Here is a 23,346-nt window from a genome sequence, read left to right on the forward strand (position 1 = left end):
TGCTTATAACTTTGATTATCAGTTCTATGTGATATTTGAAATATTTTTATTTATTTAAGACTTGATGTATTTAGCTTTTGTTTATGATAAAAAATGTTATTAAATTTATTACTAATTAAATATAATATTTTGATGAATGTAAATATTACAAATTTAAATCTACATTTTATTTATTTAAAATAAAATTTTACAAATTCATAAAATTCATAAAATTGAAAATTGCGTCTGCGGCAACCAAACGAACAGCACTTAAATCTACTTTCTGCGTCTGCGGCTGCGTCAATGTCATGCGTCTTCGAAACGAACAACAAGCTGCGGCTGCGGCTGCTGCGTCTGCAAAACGAACAACAACCAAGTGAACAGACGCAGCCGCAGCCGCAGCCGCAGAACTCAGCCGCAGCCTCAGAAAGCTACGGCAACCAAACGAACAGCACTAACATCGTGGGGGAGAGAGAGAGACAGCTCAGCCACATTTTATTTTTCCTCCCCATTAACCTCTCCACCGTTCACCCACCACCTTCTCCTTCTCTCTGTATTTTCCTTATGTTCACGTCATCACCGGAGATCAAGCCGTGTCCCGCCATCATAGTCATCATTCTTCACCTATCAGCACCATTCGTTGCTGGATTTATCATAGCCCACCGGAACTGAGATCGTGTTGACGAAGGTCCATCAACGAGACCTTTGTGGACGTTATGAACCGGGTCCTAGTGATGGGCATTAGCAAAGCCAAGACTAAGGCGAAACCATAGCCGTCGCGTCTTGACAACACTACCACCACCGATCCACACCGCAGTGAACCTAAAGTCAGCGGAAGTGCATCCCATTTCACCGGAGACACAGCCATGTTGTTGGAGATTAATCGTTATCATTGGACGCCATTAACATTGTCTCTTCGTGAGTACGTATTAAATCCATACAAAGAAGAACGTGAGCAAAGTTGCACCTTATGAGTTTAAGATGTTGCTCACCTTTGATTATGAACCCTTCATGTTTCTCGTGCAGGAAACAATATTTTCATGTCATGAAAATCTAGTCGTGTTATATGAGGCATATCCGTTTTCGAGATTTTCCTGACGCATTTCCAAATTGGATAAAGGTGAGCGCGTGATTCGTGGAAACTTAGTAATTTGTATTTTGGTCATAGTTGGTTTATTAGAATAAATATTATGTGTTAGATTAATTATTTATGGAAGGTTCGTTCTTCGAAAAGGTTCTAAAGGATCGAAGAACGTTCTTAGGGTAATTGCATGTTAAATTTTTGTGATGATGATGTTTAAATTAATATGTTTATGTGAATGAACGTAGAATTGATCTTGAATAGAATTGGTATGTTAACGTAATAGAAATGGGCTAAGGATGAATTAATTAAGGAAAGAACGGGAATATAAAATTGAACTTAAATAAGGAAAATACATGATTAAGCAATGGAATTAAATAAGGAAAGTATGTTTTGGCTTCGGCTGTTATTGCCCTTCGGGTCGTAGGTTGGCTTCGGCCACAGGTTGGCTTCAGCCGCAGGAGGTTTGGCTACGGCCGCAGGTTCGGCTACGGCTGCAGGTTCGGCTACAACCGCAGGTTTGGCTTCGGCCACAGGTTTGGCTACGGCCGCAGGTTTGGCTTCCGCCGCAGGTTGATGGACCTTCTGGTCGAAATGTTAGGAAATGCTAAAGTAAAGGAATGATATAACTGGATGCTAGGTGGTTAGTTTGAATAAATAAAAATTGATAAGTAATACGAAAATGGCTAAGTAAGGAATGATGGAAACGGATGCTAGGTTGATAGAATGAGATTGCTAGGTTGTTAGAATGGAACGTGGAATTTGACTGCCTGATTATTGAGTTGCATGTGGGCGGTTTTGAGCGTCCTCACTGAGTAATTTTGTATACTCATGCCTCCTTTTGCGATACAGGTAAGGTTGATTCTATGGACCGGAGTGTGAGGCTATGAAGACCATCGGGAAAGAGTGTTTTGAATTTGGGTAATGTTTGGGAGTTTATAAAGATATTTTTCTTGTAGACTAAAAGATGTTCAATATTTAGTCTCGTATTTTATCTATAAAGTGGCAGTATTTCTTCGTTTTACCGTTAACATTTTACTCGATTTTTACTTAGAATTTTCAATGCGTTTTTCAAATATTTCCGGGTTAGGGTGTTTCAGAGAAATTCGGGAGTTAGGGCCTCGGCTGGAACCTAAGGTCTTGGAGATACGCCACATGTGGGGTTCGCCGTCTCCTCAGCCTCGCAACGGGCCATCTCACTTTGGAAGCAGAGAAACTCCGCAATGTGAGCCGGAATATCTCCAGCAGCAGGGAGAGCCGGCGGCAGGAAGAACCGACAGACTTGCACCGGCGGCGTCGCTCATCTCAACATCACCATCCTTCTAGACATTGCTGGAAGAAGACATCTCGGTGGAGATAAGTTTTTGAGAGAAAATGCAAAGGGAACTTGAGAAATTGAGAGACTGTGGAGAGAATGAAGAAGGGAGGTCATTACTTATAGAGAAATCAAGAGTTTAAGGGATTTTTTCCGTATTAAAATAATCGGAAGAAATTTTTTGAGAAAAAGCGATTTTAACTGCGGATTCCAATTAACACCATCACTCGCCCGCAAGATTCGTACTCGAAACTTGGGAGCTGGGGGCTTAACTTTTGGGGTAAAAAACGGTTATCTCGAAATCAACGTCTAAAATCACATTTCCTCATGGAGACTTTCACGAGACACTCTCGACAAAAGTTCCCGAGTGTAAGTTTCAAAGAAAGATGAACCCCAAAACTAAAAAACAAACAGTCCAGCTCATCCGTTCGACGAACTGATCCAATCCGGCTCGGCAGATGGCCGAGCTGGATCGAACGCGCTGTCCTCCTCCCGTCTGCAAAGCTTCTTCCCTGAAATTCGATCAAACTTGCTCTTGTCTCACTTCGATCGGGGACTCCGTTGGAACTTTACGACTTTAAAACCGCAAGAACTCGTTTTCTCGTATAAAGTTCGGATGTATCGTATGAAACAGCGACGGTTAACTAAACACCTTGAACTGCCTAAACCGTATTAGAAATCCAGGCTTTCTTCGGAATCGACGTCGTTTCGAGAGCGCTCTTCGATAAGTCGTGAAAAACGCTTAAGCCAAGAAACGGCTCTAAAAGGCCCAGAACGCGGCTAACAGCCCACTCGCAACTTTGTACGAAATCAAGCCCAATCGATACGACGGTTTATATTTTATGTTGCAGAAGAAGATAAATGTCAAGTTCAGAAGATAAATGCTAAGTTTCCAAGGATAAACACAAAAGATCGAAGGAAAATGGAAAGTTTCCGTGAAGTGATAAACTCAACCGAGGGAAAAAAAGGAAGGGGGAACCGACCTAGAAGGATATATAAGAGGAGCTAAAGCCAGGGGCGAGGGGGAGAGATTCTTAGACCTAGAAGAACTCGGCTAGCTTAGGAAAACTTAGAATTTAGGCGGCTCGATTTTACTTAGACTCTTTTTGTTCTTGTTCTAAGATTAACTTGGCTAGCGAAACTCTGTCCGTCTTATCTCTCGCGAATCCTGTAACCTTGTTCTTTTATCAATCAATAATACGCCACTGTGCAACTTTACTTTCGATATTCTGTTATCTCTGTCTATTTCGTTTTTTGTGTGTTTACGCAGATAATCTGAGACCTCTGGGAAATTGAGGGTTTCTATCTTTCCTTATTTTACGGAAAATCGACATTGCGAATTTCGGTTCCCACAATAATAAGATAATATACTGTAAAATAATCCATAATGGTGTGGGTCTTCTCAAATATGGTCCCACTAAAATTTTATAATAAAAATTAATATATAAATTTTGTATAAATATAAACAAAACATTGTTTTGTTTCCACCATGAACTCAATCGCTAATTATTCTTAACCATTCACAACATTTTGTTATTGTTTTATCATTTTATTTCTAAAACACATTTGCATTATATAATTCATATCTTATATACATCAAATTATTTAACAAAAGCAAGTTTAAAGCCAAATTTTAGATTAATTAACATATAAACCAAGAAAAAATGATTTTTATTTGAAATAAAATAATTTATTTAATATACAAATGATAAAATTGAATTTTTCCTAAACAAATAATATATCACATTTACACCATTACTAATTACATAATTTTTATTGTACAATAACTGAAAATACATAACTTGGTGTTTATGCATCTTACAGGAAACAATATCTTATTGATATGAAAAAAGGTGATGAGAAAGGTTTTTCATTGAATTTAAAGATGAAGCTTCAATAATGCTTACGATATTACTGAAATTGTGTTCCTATTTTATCTTGGAAAATGTTGGTTTATAGCACTATTATTATTAAGTAATTCTCACGTAAAATATTTCATTTTGAAAACCAATAAACAATATAATTACTACCTAGGCATTAGTTCATATTAGATACATAATTCTATTTATTGTATTTTCTCTTATGATAGTCCTTACAACATTTTGATATTGTATATATTTCTTATGGAAATCTATGTTTGGAAAATAATATAAAAAATAATTTTCTTTATTTATTTCTCTATAAAAATACTTTTTGGTAAATTAGAACTTTTATGTAAATTAGTACCTACAATAATATTTCACTTCAATCAACATACGCCCGACTTTCATAATATATATAGATAAATCCATTAAGAATCGAAGACTATACTTTGTCATCTAAAATAAATTAGTAAAAAAATATTGTAGCTAACTGTTTGCTAATTTAATTTGGCCACATATTTAATCTTTCAAACTTACCCATATATATATGGCTGTCATTATTGGGTACTTTTAGGTGGTGATATATCCTATCAAAAAAATAAATGGAAATTTTGGAACTTTTTAACATAAACATATTAGAATATAAGGAGAATAAAAGTTACCAATAATTATACTTTAAGATTCTTTGGATTATCATGCGACAATTTTTCAGGGACATATATACATGTTCACATTTAAGGATATTGATGAGAAATTAGTAAATGCTAAAATTGGTAGCTAATCAATCGCTAGTTGATTTTATCCACATATTTAATCATTCAACGTTACATATATATATGGTTGTCGTTAATAGGTCTTTTTAGGTGCTGAATTATTGTATCAAAAACTAAAATGAATGTTTTGAATAAAATTTAACATAAATATTTAGGATATAAAGAAAATAAAACTAACCAATCAAATTAAAACAGTTTTTCTGAATAATTCTAAAAATAGTATTCAAAGACTTATATATATATATATATATATGTATATGTATATGTTCATACTTAAGGTTGTTCATACTTAAGGTTGCGTCCATCATCTTTTAATTTGTTTTATTCTTTAAACTTTATGCATGTGTCAACCTGGAAAAGAAAGTCCAAAGGAACATGCTCTAAATATCAAAGAATGTTTGGTGTTGCAGTTCCACTACACACTGCCGAAGCACCAAAGCGGATTGTGAGAAGATTTTTATCTGGTAGTATCTCGGGCCGTTGAATTTTTCTGAAGATAATTTCTATAATTATATATGCCAAATATTTTCATACTTCTATTACACAAAATTTAAATAATAAATTGAAATTCCTATTCCATAGGAGCAGCTAGTATTATGTACTAAATGTTTTGGAATTTCTTTAAAAGATCAATATATATAGTTGTTTTTCTCCCTTTCTTCAATTGTATTTAAAAAAGTTTATAAAACAACTGTAGATTGTTTAACTGAATTTTAAATGTTGTAAGCACCTGGTAAATTAAATAAAATAAAAATATATAACTTCAAAATATGGTATAAATTATATAAATTAATATTAAATTAATTAATTAACACAAAAATTAACAATTTTCACTAGTCTCAGACTTGACGGATTCAAAATATAACACAACTGTTAAGATAATATACTGTAAAAAAATTCATTGTTGTGTGGGTCTGCTCAAATATGGTTCCATTAAAATTATATAATAAAAATTAGTATAAATGTTTTTTATAAATATAAAAAAGCATTGTTTTTTTCACAATTAATTTGGTCGCTAATTATTATTAACCATTCAAAACATTTTTATATTGTTATATCATTTTACATCTAAAACCCATTTGCATTATATAATCCATATCTTATATACATCAAAGTATCTAACAAGAACAAGATGAAAGCCAAAGTTTAGATTAATTAATATATAAACCATTACAAAAAATGATTTTTTAAAACAAATACAGAAATATTTTTTAAATATATGAATGATAAAACTGATAATTTGGTAAAATAATAATAAATCACATTTACACCATTAATAATTACAGAGTTTTTATTGAAGAACAACTGAAAAGACATAAATTGGTGTTTATGCATCTTATATGAAAATATATATTATTGATATGAACAGGTTATTGATGAGAAAGGTTTATCTTATTGAATTTAAGATTAGGTTCCAATAATGCTTACGATATTACACACATTGTGGTCATTTTGTATCTTGGCAAATGGTAGTTTAGAGTACAGTTTTATTAAAATAAGTGATTTTGATAACCAATAACTAATATAATGTCCACCCTAGCGCTAGTTCTTATTAGATACATAATTTGGCCTATAATAAAGAACATATTTTTCTTTATTTGTTTCTCAATAAGAAAATACTAGATCTGACCAACTGACCATCCTACCTCCTCTACGTTCTACGGGGTTGTGGGAGAGCAATAAAAGCGTCATGCTGCTAGGCGAATCCGTGCCAAAAGCTTCTCAAGCTCAAGCATTTACTTTTCTAGTTAGAGACCAAGGCCTTGCTCTAGCCTCCTTAGGAGTTATTACTTCCTTGGTAGCTCAACACATAGATTTTCTTTCGACGGAAAGAAAGATGTTCATTTGATCTTGATCTTTGTGGATCGAAAACAGAATTAGACTAGATCAGAAAAAAATGGGTCCGGATCTCCATGCGGGAATTATTTTGAAGATCAAAAACCAAAAAAAGTGGTATTTGCTAGAAAAAGAAAAAAATCGTAATTGATCGATTTTGGTAAATTAGAACAGTTATGTAAATTAAACTAGAACCTATAATAATGTTTCACTTCAATCAACATATGCCCGACTTTCATAATATAAGACTATATTTTTCATCTATACGAAATTAGTAAAAAACATTTAGTGGCTAATTCTTTGCTAATTTTATTTGGCCATTTATTTAATCTTTCAAAGTTACCTATATATATATATATATATATATATATATATATATATATATATATATATATATGTATATATATCGCTTCATTATTTGGTACATTTAGGTGGTGATTTGTCCTATCAAAAACTAAAATGAAAATTTGGACTAACATTTTAACATAAATATATAAGGATAAAAAATGTAACCAAGAATTATAATTTCAAATTCTTCGGATCATCATACGATAATTTTTCAGGGACATATATACTTGTTCATGAGAAATTAATAAATGCTAAAATTGGTAGATAATCTATTGCAAGTTGATTTTATCCACATATTTAATCATGCAACGTTACATATATTTGGAAGACCAATGAAGAGGGAAAGACGAAGTAGAAGAGAAAACGAGGAGGAGAAAGAAAAGTGCCTCTGCCACCGACGCAAAACTTGTTGAACACCGTAGTACGCATAGGCTAGATCTGGTCGTGAGAGAAAAAAAAAATTAAAATAAAATTAATTCATCGATATCTCATCTGGTTTTTGCAGATGACAGCTTTTTCTTTTGTAAAGCACAAAAAGATGAATGTCAAACCATTCTTAGGATTCTACAGGAATATGAAGCTGTCTCAGGTCAACTAATTAATTTTCAAAAATCATTCATACAATTTTGACACAAGATTGACGAATCTTGCCGACAAGAGGTGCGAGACATTCTGGGAATACAGAATCTAAGGGGCATGGGTTCCTACCTAGGACTTCCATAAAACCTGGGGGGTTCTAAGGTTCAAGTCTTTTATTTTACGCAGGATCGATGGACTAATACGATTAATGGTTGGATGTTTAGATTCTTTTCTAAAGGTGGCAAGGAAGTGGTTATAAAATCAGTGGTCACTGCGTTACCTAACCATCTGATGTCTTGTTATCGTTTGCCCAAAACAATCGCCAAGAAACTTACCAGTGTAGTAGCACAATTCTGGTGGAATCCAGGTGGAAGTACGAGAGGTATGCTCTGGAAATCATGGGATAACGTATGTGCAAATAAGGAGGAAGGAGGACTGGGTTTTAAGGAGCTTTAAGTACATAACAAATTTTAATACGGTAATGCTTGGAAAACAATTGTGGAGGCTCATAGAGAAGCCTTTTACTCTTTTTGCAAGAGTTTTTAAAGGACAGTACTATAGGAATGCCTCAACCCTAGAACCGATTCCGTCGTATGGGTGGAGGAGTATTGTTTCTGCTAGATCTCTGGTTAGCAAAGGACTAATCAAAAAGGTGGGATTGGGATCAACTATATCTGTATGGAATAATCCATGGCTCCCAACCACTCGCCCGAGACCAGCAAATAAAAACCAAGTTACTTTATACCCAGATCTTACAGTTGATTCCCTTATTAATCTAGTTTCACGGACATGGAATGTACATGCACTTCAAGCCTTGATTGACCACCCTCAGGATGTGAAAATCATTGAATGTATACCACTAAGTAGGACTCAGATGGTGGATAGGGATGGATGGCATTTTACAAACAATGGGAAATACACTGTCAAATCAGGTTATCAGGTAGAGCGGGTGTATCCAGACCAATACCGGCAGCCAGCAGTGTATGGACCTACGGTGGATATATTGAAGGCTTTTTGCTGGAAAATATGATGCCCACCGAAAATAAAACATTTTCTGTGGCAAATGATATCAGGCTGTATTGCTGTCCGGAAAAACCTACAAGCACGAAGGATACAAGGAGATATATTCTATGCCAGGTGTGGGGCTCCGGAGGAATCAATAAACCATGTGTTTTTTGAATGTCCTCCAGCAATTCAGGTTTGGGCCCTCTCGAAGATCCCCTCCAATCTATCAACTTTCCGGACTGAATCTTTATTTATAAACATGGATCACCTCTTTTGGAGAGTGTTACCACAAATGAATGATCACGAGTTTGCATGGATACTTTGGTAAATACGGAAAGCAAAGAATAATAAGGTGTTCAGCAATCTAGATGTAGATCCTAGAGATACTCTTTCAGTAGCAGAAACAGAATCCACACTTTGGGCTGAGGCACAAGTTGTCCATGCCCGACAAGAAACACAATAGGGAGGCTCGGTAACCCTACCATTAATCCCTGGACGTGGTGTTTTTCGGATGGTTCATGGAAGGAACATGATAATTTCTCTGAACAAAGTTGATATAGTACTCTACCAGGATATGATGGTTTGATGGGAGCACGGAACACCAGGGCTAGTCTTTCACCCATCCACGCGGAGGTGGAAGCACTACTTTGGACAATAGAATGTATGAGGAATTTACGTCAGTTTCGAGTCACATTTGCAACAGATTGTTCTCAGTTGGTGAAAATGGTTTTGAAACCAGAAGAATGGCCGGTTTTTGCAACTTATTTGGAGGATATCAAGACCATGAAGAAAGGCTTCCTCAGCTCGGAGATCATTCATGTACCAAGAACGCAAAATGCAAAGGCGGATAAACTAGCACGTAATGCAAGGATTCAATCGTCTTACGTTGTTCACATAGATGCAGAGACACCCATTTGGTTAATAGAATCTATATGAGTCTGTTTACGTTGATGACAAAAAAAAAATTAATTAAAAATCTGTGTTTTGATATAGTTAATGCTTACCATTTTGACAGCTATCTTAGACATGAATCCTACATTCTCTTTTGTTGCACATACCTAACATACTAAAACTTTTGAATACGAGATTGTGGGACAGGTATTGTGTTCTAGTACGATGCACATTTTGTTTCATCAAGAAAAAATGTCAACTTGGCGTTCGATTGTTTTTTCTCGCCAATGCTTGTTAAAAGGGAATATGGTATGATTCTTTTCTTTTTCTGAATAGAATGAATGACTGTTTCGTTGTCAGTTATAATTAGTGTTTTTGTAAAAAGCCTAGTCCAAGATTTTGGTTTAAAAGAAACACATCATCGCCTCTTTTATTTTGTAATGTCACCAATAATCTTTGCAAGAACAATAGCCATCTTTGAACCTATGAAACCGAACTCTATCCCTAACAATGATCTCTCTCTTATAAATCTTCGAGATATGTTTGAAGACAACATGACAGTCCCCACAAATTCTCAAATTCTTTATAACCCTCACCGGAGTCTCCTCTCCCCCACCTTCCACCATCATCAATCCATAAGCCACCGCCAATTTCTCGCTGTGATAACACAAAGCGTTCTCTTTCTCTTCCTCTCCAATGTCGTGCAACACAAGTCCCGTCTGGGCCACGTAACCGTCTTCCCTTATCTTGAACCTAATCTCATTAAATCAAAACTCAGGAAAAAAAGTAAACCAGAAGCAATAGAATTTGCCATTCTCAGTTGTGTACTAATTGCAAAATATGTATACCTGATCTCATCGATCTTCTCATAGATCTTTCTCCACTGTTGATGGTTCTTATCGCTATTGTAGAATTTATGTATCGTTCCTTCAGCTTCTATGTAGCTGAGACCGGGAATCTTCTTCACTTGTTTGGTCTCCATATCATCTCTCACTCGTCCAACATCCTTCCACCGTCCCTGCGCTGCATAAATGTTCGATAGCAACACGAAATCCCCATCGTTGTTAACACCCAACTCAATCAATTTCTTAGAAGCTATCTCAGCCATTTCTACGTCCTTGTGAATCTCTGAAGCTCCAAGAAGGCTTTGCCATAAAATCGGATCCGGAACCATTGACATGGAGCATATAATGTCGTGAGCTTCTCTCAGCTTTCCTGCACGGCCTAACAGATCAACCACACAACCGTAATGTTTCATGTTAGGCTCGACTCCGTTACAAGCCATGCTGTTGAATATTGATGTACCGTACTCCACTAATCCCGCGTGTCTGCACGCGGTTAGAGCAGCTAAGAAGGAGACATCATCAGGCTTGATGCGATTAAGCTCAAGTTTCTTGAAGATCTCTAATGCTTTGTGTGCTTCTCCGTGCACAGCAAACCCCATGATCATAGTGTTCCACGTAACAATGCTCTTCTTGCTTGTGAACTGATCGAACACTAGAAAAGCTTTATCGACAAACCCGCATTTCGTATACATATCGATGGTCGCGTTGCTGACAAACACGTTTTGATCCAAGTTGGCGTCTTTTACGTAGCCATGGATCTTCTCACCTTCCTCAATAGCACCCAAGTGAGAACAAGCTCCCAGAGCAGCGACAACAGTTACTTCATTTCTTCGAAGTCCTTCCAATTCCATTCGTTTATACAGCTCCAACGCCTCGTGAGCTCTATTCCCAGACGCTAATCCAGCGATCAAAGCATTCCACGACGCGACATCTCTCACAGGCATTTCGTCGAACAGCTTATGCGCGCTTATCAAATCTCCGTTTTTAGAGTAAGCATCAAGCAACGTGGTGCAGAGAAGCGCGTCTGCGAATAAACCACGACGGTTAATCTGCGCGTGAATCTGCCGCGTGGCGGAGGAGCAGAGCGCACGCGCGCAGGCTTTTAAAGCGAAAGAGCAAGTGAGAGCGTCCACTCTACACAGAGACGAAGACGACGAGGCTTGCGACAACATTGAGCGGTACCACGAAAACGCGAGCGACGGCTGGGAGCTGGCGGCGTATCTGCGGATGATTGCGTTCCAATCATTGGTTAAAGGTTTAGGGATGCGGCGGAAAATCTGTACGGCGAGGGAGAGGTCTCCGAAAGGAGAAACGGCGCAGCGATCGAGGAGGCGAGAGCGGAGGAAGGAGGATTGGAGATGGCCGGCGGTGAGGAAATGGGAGTGGAGCTGTTTGATGTGGGAGAAAGTCACGCATCTCTGTATCAGCGTCTCCATGTATACTCGAGCCATTCCATTTGAGGCTTCACCAAAACGAATTAGATTGTAGTTACCGAGCTCTGACTGTGACAAGCTCTTGTTTCACTTTGAACTCTTTGATGTTATGTTTCAGTTTCACCGCGCTTCTGGTTTTCGTTGCGAAGCCGTTTTGTTCCGACAGACTTCTTCCCTAACAATATGCCATACTGTTAAGGTTTGTTGTTATCGACGACTAGTAATAGTACGGCATAAGATTTTTAGTGTCTGCCTTGCTCACAATTTTAAAATAATAATATAGAAACTGTATTCATATGCAAACTGTTAAAAGAAAAAAAAACAAAAGTTTGAACCCAATATGAATCTACATAAAATCTTGAATAGACTCGAATCATCTTATAATGAAATCAAAATTTATATCATCAAATCATAAATCCCCAATCAACTGCTACAACAAACAAATTGAGAAGCCTTTCTTTTCTTTGATGGTCGCCGAGATGATCCCGCTTTGGTCGATTACACTAAACAGGACATGTTTCTTCTTGTCTGGGTTTCAATTTCGCAGATCGTTCTTCATACGAAGCTGCAGAAATAAATACAGAGGATCATACATGAGCTCTCCATCTTTGCATCTGTACATGTTTGCAGTGAGATATAGAGAGAGAGAGAGACTTACGCTCAGTTGGTCGAGATAATAGAGGAACGTGTATTGCTGCTTTCTTCTTCTTTTCATCAATATTACATGAGATTTCATCTGTTAAAAATGAATTTTTTTTCTGAGTTGATTCTCTCTTTCATTGAACTCAGGTTACTACTAACGGTAAAGGGGGAGACTGATACCGTACCATTGCCTATAGGTAAACAGTTCCGGAGAGCCTCCTGGAAAATCACGGACTCTAGTTGGTACGTCAGCGACTCTTTCTTGAAATGAGACCTCAATGACTCTAAAGCACCTTTTAGACATAAAAAGAAACTGTTACGATCATTTAGCTTCTAAAATCTCAGGCCAAGATATCGTGAGCAAAGCTCATTACCTGAAGAACAAATGAAGTTCACATTTTCGAATTCGCATGTACGGAGGACTAAGGGGATCTCCGAGGCCAAGAGGTATTGAGGCTTTTTTGGCGTTTTCTTGGTGTCCAACAATGTATCTATCACCTGAAAATATGAACCCTCTTTTTAAGTAAAAGAGTTGGATTGAGCTGAAAAGAAAAAAGAACATGAAGGCGCCTAAAACTTACATCAACCGATTCGACGCCCTGTCCAATCATGAATAGCACAGCAACCATGGCGCGAACCTGGTGCCAAAGGAAAGCACTGCCTCTCATTGTAAATGTGCAAAGCTGATCACCCTCGTGACTTCACAAGAAGAAAAACAAGTACATCAGAGGTTTTAGGACTAAATGGAAAAAAAAAAAGAGACAACAGTAAAATGATCACAAAGACAAGCCAGAGCTTAACAATGGGTGCCATTGTGCCTAATACCAATAGGATGCACAATTTATTTGTTTCTATGATTATGTCAACTGTTAAAATTTGCCCAATTCATGTCATAAAACCCTATAGTCCTAGTGGGTGTCTATCATTAGTTCCTGAAAATCATGCGGTCTTAAGCAAAACTCTTAGTTGACCTTAGCCTTTCTAGCATCCAAAATCAGTTAGTATACATACTCATGCAGCCAGCAGTAATCAAATTTGGGAAACAGAAAACTTGCTTAAATGTGATTTTTTTACCAAAGCAGACCTATTTTGACAAGGAGAGACTTCAAAGAAAGTAACACGTCGTGTATAGCAATGCACATTTGCTACGTCCATCTTGCAAAAGTTCCTGAAATCATGCTCTCCAATGAACTTCTTGCCAGCAATGTCCATGGCCTATAGGAAAACACAAATCAAATTAAGCATCTTAGATTGTTTCTATCATGAAGTGCTTTGACTTTATATCACAAGTGTAGAGGATCACTTCACCGAAAGATTTAGGTTTTGTCTCCAGAAGAAATATTTGTATTCTCTAGCCGAGCAACTAAACCTGTACCCAAAGAAACAAAAAGGTAATCGTGCACCTTCCAACAATAGTTCAGAAAGTACTCTGGAGTCTAAAAGGATGAATAGCGGCATGCACAACTAGACTGAAAATGAAGAAGGCAACGCTCTTACCTTGCATGAAAGTCATCGGGAACGGGAGACCATCCCAAAACTCGGATGTCATCAGGGAGAGCACGATTCAACACTCTTACATAATCATATTCTGGTCCTAAAAAAGAGAGAGCAGATAGTTTACATAAACACCATTACGAGAGGGGAGAAACAACTAGACTGAGTTACATTCTCAGAGTGAACTTACTTGCATTAATTTCAGAGACTATAGAAGGTGTCTTCAGTCTGGACCTTACAAACAAAGCAATCACCTGAATCAACAATAAAATGCGTATATGAGTACTGGTTCCGAGATGCTACCCTAGAGACACTAAACGATTAGCATTATGAGAAAGAAATTGATTTCTAAGTTGGTGAGATTAGATGAATCTATGTAAGAAAACACACAAGATCATTCGCCACAGACAACTGGTGGTATACACGGAGTTCAAGTGAGAAAACTAGGTAATACAATCAGAAGGAGATGCTCAAGCAACTCACCTGACCTGTTGATGAAACACCTTTATCTGTTCTCCCGCACCTGGAGTAATTAGACTCCTTAATGTCACCAACTAAAAGCCGTGTCCTTTCTAGTGCTTTGAAAATTTCTGACTGCAGCAGGAAGTACACACGTTGCTCATGTTGTAAACACAAATCGGTCATCAGTAGTACAGAAAACAAAACAAAGAGAGAGCATAAGCACACCTCAATACTTGGTTCCATCTGTGCTTCGGCAGAAAAGCCATAGAATCTACAACAAGAAAAGTTCATTCATTCATACGATTAGGAACACATGACATTTTCATGGAGAAGAGAAATAAACTAAGGAAAACACATACCTCTTGCCAAAATACATGATTTTGAGAGCAACATATCTCTTTGAGATAAGATGGATCGGTATGCTTTTATCAACTCGTTTTCTACCTCTCCTGCTTCTTCTAACAAAATTCCCAGAATCTAACACAGGCACTTCCATCTACAAAAGTAAACATAGAAGACAAAATCTTAGCAATTTTCGAACCACAAAAATAGTGTGAAGCCAAATCAAGTGCACCTGTTGGCATTGGCAGCTTGAAACCTGTGATAGCAATTTGGCATTCTCCGCCTCTAACTCCTGGTGAGATATGTAGAATAAACAACCTATAGATCAATCGAATCAGAAAACCCTAAGCTGTGAGGCCAAGCGGAGATGCTAACCTTGACGCGATTACGGAGATACTCTAATTCGTTATCTATAGCTGATTCGGAGTCTCGGCCACCGCCGCCGGACATAGTCATTTGTTTCAGAGGCGGGATTAACGAAGGTTATGACTTCCGAATTCGTCCGAGATTCCCGACGCCGGACGAATAGGAGAGGAAAGAGTTCAACGACGGCGTCGAGAAGACACGGTTTCGGCGGGTCTTCGGATGTTACATATGTTTCGCTATTTTACACATTAGTCCCTACCGTGTTTTTGTCTTCTCCGTAAGCCCATTTAAATTTCTTTATTGGAAAACGTTGCACTAACACTAAAAAATAAAATAAAAAATTCACAACAAACTAAAAACACCGGAAAAATTGTATAAAACTTCAAATTGTCACTTACACTAGCACTTTAAATTTCTTATTACTACGCGTCACTCTTCCACCCGGATTTATGCCAAATCAGTTTAAAAAATCGGATATCTGATTTTCTCTGCCTAATCTATTTTTTAATTATTTTTTTATTTTTATTTTATTTTTAATAATATTTTTATTTATTTATTTCATTTAAAATTTTATAAATATCAATTATATTCATAATTTTGATGAAAATTACACTATATTAAGTTTATGTATTCTATTTGTGTGTTTTATACAATCTTAAACATGAAAATATATTTAATCTTATACACAATTAAAGATTAACATGTTTTATAACATAGTAAACAATCTAAAAATTCCGCCCCGCATAATTTCCGATTAATCTCCGATTTTCTCTTTAGGCGCTAGATCCAACCCGACCGCCCGACTAGCGCCTAGTGCGTTCCCGAACAGGGGACCCTACCGTGTTTTTGTCTTCTCAAATTTCTTTATTGGAAAAGTGCACGCATTGACACTAAAAAATAAAAAAAAAATTCACAACAAACTAAAAACACCGGGAAAATCGTATAAAAAACCTTAAATTTTCACTTACTATCACTTTAAATTTTGAAGTTATTTCACTATTATTTTTAACTTTCAAAATGACATTTGTATCACAAAAAACCTTCAAAATAAAAAAAAAAAGATCAGTAATACATGTAAAAAGATGATGTGTCAGTTTTTTTAGAAAAAAATATAATTTATTTAATAAAATAAACGAAAAATTAAATAAAATTCAGATTTTTTTAAAACAAAATCAACAATTTTAATAAATTTAATAAACTTAAAAAACATTCATATTTTAAAAAAAAAAACAGTTCTGAAAATAAAATAAAGATTTAGAAAATAAACAAAATTAACTAAAACTCAAAAACAAAAAATAAGACCAAATTAAAATAAAGAAAAACTAAAAAATCATAAACTTCAAAGAAAAATGAAAATTCAAATTCGAGATAGTTTTTTGCCATTTTCAATGATGATATCTGAAACTATCAATAAAATAGTTGATATAAGAAAAAGATATCGGAAACTATCATTGGAGATATGCCAAAAGCCGTCATTATTTTAAACGATGATATGATATTTTTATTTTAAATATCTTATAATTTATAATAAATTATGGGAGAATTTCTAAAACCAACCTAAATATTCAAGTCAAACATAAAAGTGTACCCTACTTTCAGTCGAATGCAAAATCAACCTAAAAGGGTAGTAAAAATAAATACTATTTAACCCTTATGACCAAACAAAAAACAGGAATGTATATTACATTTATGTCCTTCGTAAGTCTACACGTAACAGAAAGAAGTCTACATATATGTAGACATCCTACGAGGTCTACATATATGTAGACCTCCTACGAAGTCTACCCTATAGACTTATTATGTAGTCTACACCATAATTTGATCGAATAATTGAATTTTTAAAATGTATAAAAAATAGATGTTGTGATAATTTTAATTAATCATCAGTATAATGGATAATATGAAGTAAATAAATTAAAATTTCATATAATTAAACAATTTAAAGAATATATACTAATTTGGTAACCATATGTTAGATAATGTTCATGGTTTAGAAACAAAAGGTTCTAACATGTTATGTCTTTTAGTGGTAGATTTCTTAGGGTTAGATTTTAGATTGAGATTTTTTTTTTTGTTTTACTGACTTGAATTTTCAAATTAGTGTTTCATATTTGTGATATTTGATACATTAATTTAGATTATTTCTATTATCAAGCAAAACATTTAGGGTTTGATATTTTTGGTTTAGGGTTTCGTAAACTCACAATAGAGTCTACTTCACAGTATACGTTGTTTTCAGTCTACTTTAGTTGATTACAAAAAATATTATTTTAAATTAAATATAGTTTTTTATGAATAAAAATGTGAAATCATATATATAACTATTTTTAAAATTTAGTAAATCATATATTTACATTATTAAAACAATAAATTACTAGAAGAATGAATAACAATTTTTTTAAAAAAATTTAACTATTTGTTTAAATAATAAAAGATAAGAGAAAGAACAAACAGATTAATAAGTCTACCAAACCGAAAATAATTTAATCTAACCAGATTTTAACCAACATAATTAAACTTAACCAAAATTAAACCATAAAAGTTTTAACCTAACCGGATCAAGTATCTGACGTATAAATACAATTTTTGTGGAATTTGGTAAGAAACACAAAACCTAACGCTGTTGCTCTCTTTCTCTCTCAAGAACAGGCGATTTCCGGCGGTCTGACCCTATCGAGTCTCTCTTCCTTCTTCTCCCACTCGACGTCCTCTCCGAATCACCATCATGACCATCACCACCGTCCTCTCCCATCGGTCAGCCATATCCACGTTGTCTCCGTCCACCTCGTCACCACCGTTCCTCTCCTCGTCTTATACAGTATCAAGCGCCTCTTGTCTGATTACGTTGCATCATGAGTCTCAGGAGTGAGGAGAGTGGTGAGTTGGAGATGAGCAGCGGCGTTGAGGAGACAGAGGTTAACTTTGACTTCCATGGAGTTCTGTCATGTGTTCGAGCTTCGAGCTCGAGGGATGAGATGGAGTCTAGTGAGAAGAGAAGGGAGGAGATGGATTTGGCTCAGAGACGAGGGAGGAGATGGAGTTGGATTCAAAGATAAGTCTCTTACCCTCTTTCTCAGATTCAGTTTTATTTCTGATTTAATGTATTGATTATGAAGGAAACTTACAGTTTCAAAAACTGTAACCACAGTTTCAGGTACGTTCAGGCTTGGCATTGAGAATAACTGCCACGAACCAGCTGAGGACTGAGGACATCATTGTAAGTGTATACTTTTTCTCGATATATTGTTATTTCGTTGTGTCTGGACAATGGTTTCTTAGGGATTGTATCTCAGCTGATATAACTCTTTGTATATTCATTCAGCAAACTTTGAGATGCATTAATAGGGTTGTCCCTCATTCTCTTGATCACAAGCATATGGGATGTGCTTGATTCTAAGCTGCTCAAAGGTAAAAGGCTGTAACTGTATCCATGTTGTTTTTTTGTTTAGCCTCTGAGTGTTATTTGGCATTGACGCACCAATGCCCTTGTTTGTCTCATTTACTACAGGCTGTATATTATGGTCGCAGGACTGAAATACTGGTGCGAAGAGATTTTTTTTTTTTATGAATTCACATGGTTAACAGCCATCATGTGGGTAAGAAGAAAAAAATGTGTCTGCTAGGCCTCTTCTATTTACGTATATGGGTGCTACTTTGACTTTCTAGATCAATATTCTCTAAATATGTGTGTTTAATGTACTTTTATATATAAATGAGATTGTCTTAAAGCATGCTTATTATAAGAATCAAGCATGCATGTCACAAGCTACAGATTCAGCGATGACCACTTTGGTGATTGTGCAACCACTTTTTTGGCTAGAATTGGAAAATAGATGAAGTTTTTGATAATTATCCTGAGAGAGAATATCTGTAGATGTTTGTAATAGGCATTTGTATTGTACTTTTGTACCAGACTACATTGTATTGTTCTCTTTGTATCAAACTGATGTATTATGTAATAACTTACTTGGAGTAGACTTCAAAAGACTAATACCAAACTACATTGTATTGTGATTTTGTATCAAAATACAAAAAAATACAAAAAAAGTCAAGATCCCCAAGTTTAACATAGGTTCATCACTTAACACAACTCTAAAACAATGTAATAAGAGTCGCACATAAAAGTGACTCAAGCTCCTTAAATTCGACATAAGTTTCACATAACCTCCAATTACAGAAGTCATAGTTTAATAATTTTAACAGATTTTCTTTTCAAAATCACTCAAGACCAGTAGGATTAACTTACACTCAATATCAGACAAAAAAATCTTTAAAAAAAAACTTAATGAATAATACACAAATTCACATTTTTATAGATTTTTCTATGTAGACTTAATATTCAGTCTACAAAGATGTAAACGTTCTTTTCAGTTTACTACTGTAGATTGTCAAGTAGGTCTACTCTTTGGGTTGGTTTTTACAATTTACGGGTTGCTTTTTATATTTGAAAAAAAGGTTGTGGTTTTATACAAGTAGACTTCCATTTCAGTCTGCACTTTAAAAATGTCAGTTTTTGCTATTGACCAGAATTCACCCAGGATTTGACTTTCAGAAGTAGACTTCATATGCAGTCTACATGTTTGAATTTTTTTTTGAAAGAGGTCAAAACTGACATGTGCGTTGACAAGTATACTGCATCGTACGTCTACACAGAGGCGTAGACATATAAAACAGTATACTCTCATGTAAATAGTTACTTTTTTCCGGTGTAAAGCTTGTTTCCAACCTTTTCATCCGTCCAAACTCCAAATATGAGCAAAAAGAAGCACCTTTGACGATTCACTAATGAAGATGCTCGAAAATATGAAGTTTGTGATTATAAATCATAAACATTATAGTTATTTAGTTTTGAAAAAATGTGGCTTATCACATGTAAGAAAGTGTAATTTTCAAAAAAAAAAGACATTTATTTGTCAAAAAATGTGGCTTATCACATGTAAGAAAGTGTAATTTTCAAAAAAAAAAGACATGTATTTGTCAAAAAATGTGGCTTATCACATGTAAGAAAGTGTAATTTTCAAAAAAAAGACATGTATTTGTCAAATTATAAATCATAAACATTATAGTTATTTAGTTTTGAAAAAATGGGTTGGTTTTGAAAAACTCCCTAAAAATATTTGATATTTGAATTTTATAATTTTTAAAAACTTATGAATGTTTATTTAGTTTTCTGTATTTTAATTTAATCTTATTTATTTTTTGCATTTTTAGTTATTTATTTTTATTTAATTTTCGAAATATTATTTAATTTTATAAATATTTATTTAATTTTCTGAACTTTTTTTAAAACAAATTTTGAATGTTTATTTAATTGTATGAGTTTTTATTAAATTTTCAGAATTTTAATTTAATTTTTTGCTTATTTTATTAATTAGATAATTAGATTTTGAAAAAGAAACCTGATACATCATTTTTTTACATGTACAACCAGTCAATTTTTGATTGGAGGTTTTTTGTGATACAAATATCATTTTGAAGGTTAAAAGAGTTAGTGAAAAAACTTCACGGTTTAAAGTGCGAGTAAGTGACACTTTGAGTGTTTTTAAGCGATTTTTCCCTAAAAACACCATCTCACTCTCCATAAAATACTATTTTTATTTTTTTGGAAATACTGATCTAACAAAAAATACTGATACTAATTTGGAAATACTGATACTAATTTGGAAATACAAAAAAAATGCGGATACTGATTTGGAAATACTGATCTAACAAAATCAGGAATACAAATTTTATTATATCTGTTGTACAAATTTTGTGTTTGTGAAAACTGAAAAGGTTAAGAAAAAATATTCAAAATGTCTTAGAAAATTTATCAATTTGGTAAAAAAATTAATATGTATTTATTTTTTAAGAAAAAATCTTAATTTTAGTTTTAACTGAAATTAGGATAAATGTGGCTTATCACATGTAAGAACGTGTAATTTTCAAAAAAAAAAGACATGTATTTGTCAAATTATAAATCATAAACATTATAACGGTAATGTATGTTATATACCATAAACATTTTATAATAATAATATTAAGGAAAATTGGATTGCTTGTACATAGTAACACAAAATTAATTTTATAACCATAACAATTTTTTGGCTATGATATTCTTTGTATAATATGTATAAAGACAAAAATTGCCCTTCCTTCTACTCTTTCATCCTACTCTTTTATTGTAGGGAAATTGGATTGCATATTCATAGTAACACCAAAAATTAATTTTATAACCATAACAATTTTTTGGCTATGATATTCTTTGTATAATATGTATAAAGACAAAAATTGACCTTCCTTCTACTCTTTCATCTCACTCTCATTTCCATTGTTAATCTCATTCTTCTGAAACTATTTTTCTTTTCCAAAATTTATATTAATAATGCAATCATTTTTTATTCCATGATCATTTAAAAGTTTTACGAAATTCTTGGAAGTGATATTTTTCATATCGTATAATCATCTGATCCAACAATGTTTCTGATCACGTTTTTTCATATCTTTTGGGTTTACAATTTTACTATTTTTCAATATATGTGGATTAAAAAGTAGAAGACGCGTAAAACTATTGGAGAAGACGAACAATACACATTGTGTTGTACAATTCCATTTGATAACATAGAATAGTACAACACAACATGTATTGTTACATCATCTCCACCTTTCTTCCTCCTCCTCCAAGCAAAGAATCAAAGTATGTTCTGTTTGATTGTATAGCATAAGAATCCATCGACTATATTTCGCCGCCATGGATTATTAGGAAATTAATCCAAAACAATGTTTCTTTTGAAGATCCGGTTGGAACAGTCTCTTCGACGAGTCGCGAAAGTGGTGCGTTCAGACAGTTGTTAGTTATTCGAAATTAATGTTATGGGGTTCTATTTGGATTCTGAATAAGCAAAGTTTGCATATTTGCATCTGTGTTTGCCGCATTTCTGCGGAAGAAAGAGTTTTGCGAGGAAGCGACGCAACATTGTAAGTAATTTGAGTTTGCATGATTTGTTGATTCTTCAAACCAAATTCATGTAGGTACATATTTATGTTTATATTGGACAATAAGTTAAATATTTTTTTTTCTTATATTTTCTTTAGAAAGACCAAACAGGAAGAACACCATGCAGAGCAGAATTTTTCATTGCAAGCCGTAAGAAGTCTGATGGAACTTTTGTTTGTGAAGAAGCAAAGAGTCGTGCGGTTACTTCCTTTAAATATAAAAACTTAGAACTAATATTTATAAAACTATTAAACTATACATGTTTATATTGTTTAAATATTTCAGGATGAACTCACACTTTTGATGAGTGAAAATCTTTCAGTTGAAAGATCAAATATCACTGCAAGTTTAAACGATGAATATTCCAAAGTTTTTGGACCAGAGCGATCAGGACGAGTCCGATGCCTAGGACGTGGACCTACACCTTCAAAGCTATTGAAAATGTCCAATACTCCAAATTTAGAAGCGTCAAATTCTGAAGTTTTTGAGCCAAAGTCACAAGTTTCAGGATTGCAAAGTCAAGTCCAGAATTTAGCAGGAATGATCCAACAACTAGTTGGTGCTACTACTGTTCAGGTTATTTTATATTAGTTACTGTTATATATTTTTTTGGTGTATTATATTGTGTACTAAATATTACTTTTTATATGTCGGACTAATGGAGCGGTGCCAAATTTAGCTGGTGTTCTGTCAAACTTGGCCAATCAACCAAATTTTGCTGAAATTTTATCAAATTTGGTCAACCAACAAAATTCTGAGGTACTTTACGAGTTTTATGTTAAACATTTTGTAATGACCCACCATCTCCACCATCCCCACCATCTCCACCATCTCCAACTTCTTTAAAGAGAGAGAAAAAGAGAGAGAGAAAGAGAGAGAAAGCTCACCTGAGCTCGTCGCCGGAGCAACCGTGTGCCGTGATCACGTTCAGCTTGTCACCACCATCATCCGCAACCCAAGGTAACCGGAAACCGCCATATTTTTGAGTTTAGTTTCGGCCGTTTTAGTAAATCGACCATAACTTCTTAACCGTTGCGAATCTCGTGCATCCAAGCCCATCATCGTGTTCCTCTCGTCGAGACGAAGCCGTAGACACCAACCGCGTCACGATCGGAGC

General features: G+C 34.8%; 2 protein-coding genes across 2 annotated transcripts; both read right to left on the bottom strand.

The window, feature by feature from the left end:
• Nucleotides 1-10,072: 10,072 nt before the first annotated feature.
• On the bottom strand, nucleotides 10,073-12,138 carry LOC106300378 (pentatricopeptide repeat-containing protein At1g34160). Its single transcript, XM_013736507.1, has 2 exons — nucleotides 10,518-12,138; nucleotides 10,073-10,422 (listed from the first exon to the last, which is right to left on the bottom strand). The coding sequence occupies exons 1-2, from the start codon at nucleotides 11,963-11,965 to the stop codon at nucleotides 10,113-10,115; spliced, it is 1,758 nt and encodes a 585-aa protein (XP_013591961.1). The 5' UTR covers nucleotides 11,966-12,138; the 3' UTR covers nucleotides 10,073-10,112.
• A 39-nt stretch (nucleotides 12,139-12,177) lies between these two features.
• On the bottom strand, nucleotides 12,178-15,491 carry LOC106300379 (tRNA pseudouridine(38/39) synthase). The gene is made up of 14 exons (XM_013736508.1): nucleotides 15,263-15,491; nucleotides 15,120-15,179; nucleotides 14,905-15,041; nucleotides 14,771-14,816; nucleotides 14,567-14,677; nucleotides 14,274-14,337; nucleotides 14,087-14,183; nucleotides 13,898-13,958; nucleotides 13,674-13,804; nucleotides 13,171-13,288; nucleotides 12,964-13,087; nucleotides 12,775-12,882; nucleotides 12,606-12,683; nucleotides 12,178-12,512 (listed from the first exon to the last, which is right to left on the bottom strand). The coding sequence occupies exons 1-14, from the start codon at nucleotides 15,341-15,343 to the stop codon at nucleotides 12,451-12,453; spliced, it is 1,278 nt and encodes a 425-aa protein (XP_013591962.1). The 5' UTR covers nucleotides 15,344-15,491; the 3' UTR covers nucleotides 12,178-12,450.
• Between the last annotated feature and the right edge of the window lie 7,855 nt (nucleotides 15,492-23,346).

Source organism: Brassica oleracea, chromosome C6 (genome assembly GCF_000695525.1).
Source record: "Brassica oleracea var. oleracea cultivar TO1000 chromosome C6, BOL, whole genome shotgun sequence".
In the NCBI taxonomy this organism is placed as follows: domain Eukaryota; kingdom Viridiplantae; phylum Streptophyta; class Magnoliopsida; order Brassicales; family Brassicaceae; genus Brassica; species Brassica oleracea.